The sequence below is a fragment of the Juglans regia genome, unplaced genomic scaffold (assembly GCF_001411555.2).
Source record: "Juglans regia cultivar Chandler unplaced genomic scaffold, Walnut 2.0 Scaffold_141, whole genome shotgun sequence".
Classification (NCBI taxonomy): Eukaryota; Viridiplantae; Streptophyta; class Magnoliopsida; order Fagales; family Juglandaceae; genus Juglans; species Juglans regia.
In genome coordinates, this window is record NW_023344538.1 from 5,155 (window position 1) to 10,754 (window position 5,600).

The 5,600-nt window shown below is 36.9% G+C and overlaps 1 protein-coding gene across 1 annotated transcript; it reads left to right on the forward strand.

The window, feature by feature from the left end:
• Positions 1–283: 283 nt before the first annotated feature.
• On the forward strand, positions 284–3,367 carry LOC109009236 (40S ribosomal protein S9-2). The gene is made up of 3 exons (XM_018989635.2): positions 284–432; positions 744–1,125; positions 2,938–3,367. Exons 1-3 carry the CDS (start codon positions 405–407, stop codon positions 3,119–3,121), a joined length of 594 nt encoding a protein of 197 aa, XP_018845180.1. The 5' UTR covers positions 284–404; the 3' UTR covers positions 3,122–3,367.
• The last annotated feature ends 2,233 nt before the right edge of the window (positions 3,368–5,600 follow it).

Consider the following 5,600-nt stretch of genomic DNA (forward strand, 5'->3'; position numbering starts at 1 on the left):
AAAAAAATAAAATTAAAAAAATAAAAATAAAATATGATATATGAAAATGATAAATAATAAAACTTTTTTTTTTTTAAAAAAAGGAGCGCAAGAAATTCATACGCTCTAAAACTGTACAAAATATTTAATCCTATAAATAGTCTAATCTTATTAGTATGGAGACTTGATCGGCTTTGTTCAGCCCATAAGAATTGAAACATTAGCAGTGGCCACTTATCACATGGGCCGTAATAGTTTCGGCCCACTAGGGCTAGGATTAGGGTTTAGTCGTTGGGAAGAAAACATATAAAGGCACTCATGCCGCCCCCCCTGCTTCAATCTCCAACCAGGCCAGACCGTCCGTCCTCGTCAGTCGTCATAGGCTTCAGATCGTGGACTGAGGACAGGCACACCGGAAAAGCACCATGGTGCACGTCTCCTTTTACCGAAACTGTAAGTCTTCCGTGTCCAACAGCCTTTTGTTTGATTTCTCCGCACTTTTTTTTTTAAGTCAGGATATTTGAAAGCATGTTTCACTTTCTGGTGTGAGATCTATTTCATTTATCTTTTTTTTCCCATAATTTATTTGTTCAAACGAACTCGGCAATTTTTTAGAAAAAAAATGTGAACACCAAATCAATCATTGTCCTCCATAAGTAAGAGACTATCATAGGACTGAATTTTAGTGAGTGTTTTTTGGTCTAACGCCATTTTTGAGGGTCTGATGAGAGACAGATTGGCGTTTTGATTGGTATATACATCAGATGGGAAGACCTTTAAGAAGCCCAGACGTCCATATGAGAAGGAGCGTCTGGACGCGGAGCTGAAGCTTGTGGGAGAGTATGGGCTGCGGTGCAAGAGGGAGCTGTGGAGGGTGCAGTATGCGCTCAGTCGCATTCGTAACAATGCGAGAATGCTTTTGACCCTGGACGAGAAGAACCCACGTCGGATTTTCGAGGGTGAAGCTCTTCTCAGGAGGATGAACAGGTACGGGCTTTTGGACGAGAGCCAGAACAAGCTCGATTACGTGTTGGCCCTCACTGTCGAGAACTTTCTGGAGCGCCGTCTCCAAACCCTGGTCTTCAAGTCCGGTATGGCCAAGTCCATTCACCACGCCAGAGTGCTTATCAGGCAGAGGCATATTAGGTAATATATAGTTGATAAAACTTCCCAGAGGATCTTATATGTTATGTTTTCTGATTTTGTCTTTTACTTCTTGTGCCTTGCATCTGCGTTCATTTTATTTTCGTCGTTTCATTGCTTATAAGTTGATGAATTTGGTTTTTAATTTTTTGAATTTATATAGATATTTTGTTTAGGAGTCTGAATTTTCGTATGACTCGTTTTTTATCTGTTTTAGTCAATATTCAACTGATTGGTCTGTGGTTATCAAGAAAAAAAATTTGTCTAAGTCCCTTTATTTTTGTTTAATCAAGTCCGGGATTTCCCATTAGATTTGTCTTAATAATATTTATGACTTATCAAAAAAAATTATGTTATGATTTTTCCATTTTTTAGTCATTCATTCAAAACGAAATTTGAAGAATCTAAATAGATAAGAGCACATATATTGATGTTCAAAACTAAGCCACATTAAATGAATTTAAGTTACACGGATAACCAACCTTGGGAGGTAGAGTTCAATGTAACCAGTAAACTTTAATTGCCCCCCGCCATGCCCCTCTCCCGCAGGCTTAGAAATTTCATAAAGTGGATGAGTTTGGATTTTAATGAAAAGAGGGGAAGTGGAAAAACAGAGAAGGGGGAGAACAAGATGGGAGAGAAAAAGGAAACAAGGAGAAGAAAATTTGTCATCAATTACTTACAAAAAAAATAGACTAGAAAGCTAAAACCTAATAAAAAATATAATCAATCAATCCCCCAGCCACAAAGTTTGTGATTGAGCTGTCTTCCACATTGTCATTCATACATGAGTGGTGGGCCATATCTGGTAGCCACACAAATCCGAATTGAACAAGCCAGGTATTTTTTTTTTCTGTTGACTCGTATTTTGTTTTTGGAAACATCAGTGGTTTGTGGGCCTTCCAAATTTGATAATTGTAATGTCTAACTATTTGCTAGTGTTGAGCACTTGTATTGAGAATTCCATTACTTTCTTTAGCTTAGCTTTAGTGTAAGGCATATTATTATGGTGGTCTTAACTGCTAATTTTTAAAGTGAGGTTTTGTTAAACTCGGTGGATGACAAAAAATAGAATTTGTTGCAAGAATGAGATCAAAAAAATGTTAAACGAGTCCAAACTTATTTTGGCATATTTTTTTCCTTCCCTGCCTTTTTTCATTTGACTAAAAATCTTGTGGAGCCACTTTTTTGAAGATAAAAACAGGAAAAGATAAATTTTAGGAGATTTGAAGCTTGCATTAAAAAAATGTAGGAAGTTGACTATAAGAATTACTTCATAATATATGATGTTTAAGGAGTATGGTATCGATTTATATTGCCCTCCCAAAATCATAGCTCTGAGATCAATATGGTTCATTCTCAAATTGTTAGTTGTGAGGATCTCAAGTGTAAACTTTGTTGTTGAGATCACTATTATTTGAAGAACAAATTCCTGAGCTTGGCAGGTTGTTTCCTGTGGGCTTGGGTTAACCAGGGCATATTCTATGACGTTTACTTGTCCATCAATCAGCATTGGCCTGTTCCCCTGAATTTATGGGTTGATTATGTTAAATAGTAGGCTTGATTTATGGTAGTTACTCCAGTGGATCATGCGCCCCCCCGTCCCCCAATCCATTGTTCCCATCCCATCCCCTGTGTGCATGCCCTTGGGGTGATCGATTGACAGTTTATGGACTCGGAAGACCTGACCTGTGAGTGATCGATTGACGGTTTATGGACTCTGTGAAATTTCTGTCTATTTTATTTTCTGGATTATTTTGTTTAGGACATATATAATTGGTGAGGTAGTAATATCAATCTATTTGGCCCTTTCAGAGTTGGGAGACAGGTAGTCAATATTCCCTCATTCATGGTGAGAGTGGATTCACAGAAGCACATTGATTTTTCACTCACAAGTCCCTTTGGTGGCGGGCGCCCTGGGAGAGTGAAGCGCAGGAACCAGAAGGCTGCCTCTAAGAAGGCTGCTGGTGGAGATGGAGATGAAGAGGAGGAAGAGTGAGCTCAACTTTAAATATAAGTGGACAATGGTACTAGTAGGGTTTTCTGTTATGGTTTACCATTTCCTTTCAAACTATAATTGTGCTTTTTGAGAATGATAAATCCATAGGGAAGTTTTGCTTGTTATTTTCTTGGATATTGTTGGGAATATGTTTATTTTGGTTCTTTTTGGATATTAGGTGACTCGTCCTACATGAGGAATTATCTTGAATTTCATGCAAAAACTATTAATTTTATGATGTGAGTTGATTTGGGTCGGTAGAAAAAAAGCTTTTAGAAGAAAAATCAATTTACAAAGCTGTTTATTATTGACACAGCAACACTACTGATGATTATTATTATTATTATTAACTGCTCACTAAATGGTATATTTACTACACTAACTTGTAATTAGCAAAGTTTTGGCTATCCGGAGGAAATATAACGCCTTGAATAACATTCGTACTAGGAATCAATGTTTGGTTTTGTACGCTTCTTGTTATTGAAGTGGATGATGACATTTTTTATTTGTATGTTTCAGTCGATGACAAATTATGATAAGGAGAGTTATAAGTCCATCCAAGTGGTAATTTTATTAGGATATTATTATTATTATTGTCTTAATTCATGTGGGTAGATATTGAGACAAAATATCTACCCACATGAATTTAAGACAATAATAATTTAATCTCAACCCTACCGAGATCAGCTTAATCTATCACCTTAATTAAGACAAATCTCGAAAGGAAAGAACTATCACCTTGATCCATGATGACTGCCGAGATCAGCTTATGAAAATGAGATTGTGATGCCCAAATCAAAGATATTGCTCCCAAGTATGCTGAATTGTGGAACAAGCACATAATGCCATGGAAGTATGGTCCAAGAGCTCGTTAACATGTGCAGCTATTGCCAATGTATTGTAGTTGGTGATTACTCTTTTACTAGAAGAGTTTGGTACCCAATTATCACCCCAAATGCGAATCTGATTCACTTTTCCAATCCTCCATAAACAACCTGTCTGTATCACTGATTTCGCTTCATAAATACTACGCCAAATAAGAGAATGATTAGAGCCCAAAGCCAAAGATAAGAAGTCACTGTTTGGAAAATATTTTGTTTTGAATTCATTTGTAAAACAAAGAATCATAATTAGGAAGGAGTCTCCATCCCTGTTTAGTCAAGAAAGCCAAATTAAAAGCTTCTAAATCCCAAAAGCCCATCCCTCCTTCATACTTTGAATTACACAATTTCTACCAATTGACCCATGAACTCTCGGTTCTTGACCTCACTAGCCCCACCAGAACCTAGCAATCATAATTTCTAAATCCTTATAAAAGTCTGTAGGTAACTTAAAACAACTCAATAGTATAAATTGAAATGACTTGCACAACAACTTTAATGAGTATTTCACCGTCTGCTTGAGAAAAAAAAAAATTATATTTCCACCCTTGAAACTTAGCCCAAAATTTCTCTTTAATATCCTGGAAAATAAAATATTTTGATAGACTAACAAAAGAGGGTAATTTGAGATATTTAGCATGGTGTTGAATGGTTTGCACACCTCAGCTGGCCTTAATAACAGCCACTTCCTCCACACAAGTATTCGGAAAGATAAGTAATTCAATTCTGGTCTTCCCCGAGGCTGCCACATAAGGTGATAAAATTTACTGAATATTTTTCATTTGCAGAAATTGATGCTTGGCAGAAAATAATGCTATCATTAGCCCAAAAAAAAAAAAAAAGTAACTAATACATCGAGCATTGTTACAAACACGAATCTCCATTAAAAAGGCATGTGTCTCAACTTCCCGTAGCATTGAAGAGAGTACCTCAACACAGAAAACAAACAAGGAGAAAGAGGACAAACAAGTTTAATAACATCGGTAGGGACTCCATTAAGTAAGGGTGATCCCCGCCCCTACGGGGCGAGGCCACCCCTCCCCGGCCCCTTGCCCCCCGCATATGCGGAGGGTGGGGAATTTTTTCCCGTACCCCGCCCCAGCATGGGCGGGGTGGGGTACCCCGTCCCGCTGCCGGGGTGCAGGGGTGGACTCCCATCCGTCCGCACCCCGCATCCCCTTAATGTGCCTTCGGTCCAGTACACTTTTCTGGACTCTAAATGGCCTAGAATCGATTTTTGGGCCACTTTAGACCCACAATCAGTTTTTGAGCCACTTTGAACCCATAATTTAACTTAAGAAATATATAGATTTAAAAACTGAAACAAAAATATATATATATATAGAGAATCATAGATTGAACTATTAAGTAGATATTAAATTTCAACTATTAACTAATTAAGTAATAATCATCATTAAAGCACTAAGCTAAAATAAGTAGTTTACAATTATACAAATTAAGAGAACTATTACACTATTACAAACTCCTCTAAAAAAATAAATATTACAAATTGTACAATTAACTATTGTAGCAAGATTACAATTAATTGTAAATTAACAAAATCATATTTTTTCAATTTGATCCATTTGATTTTGGGG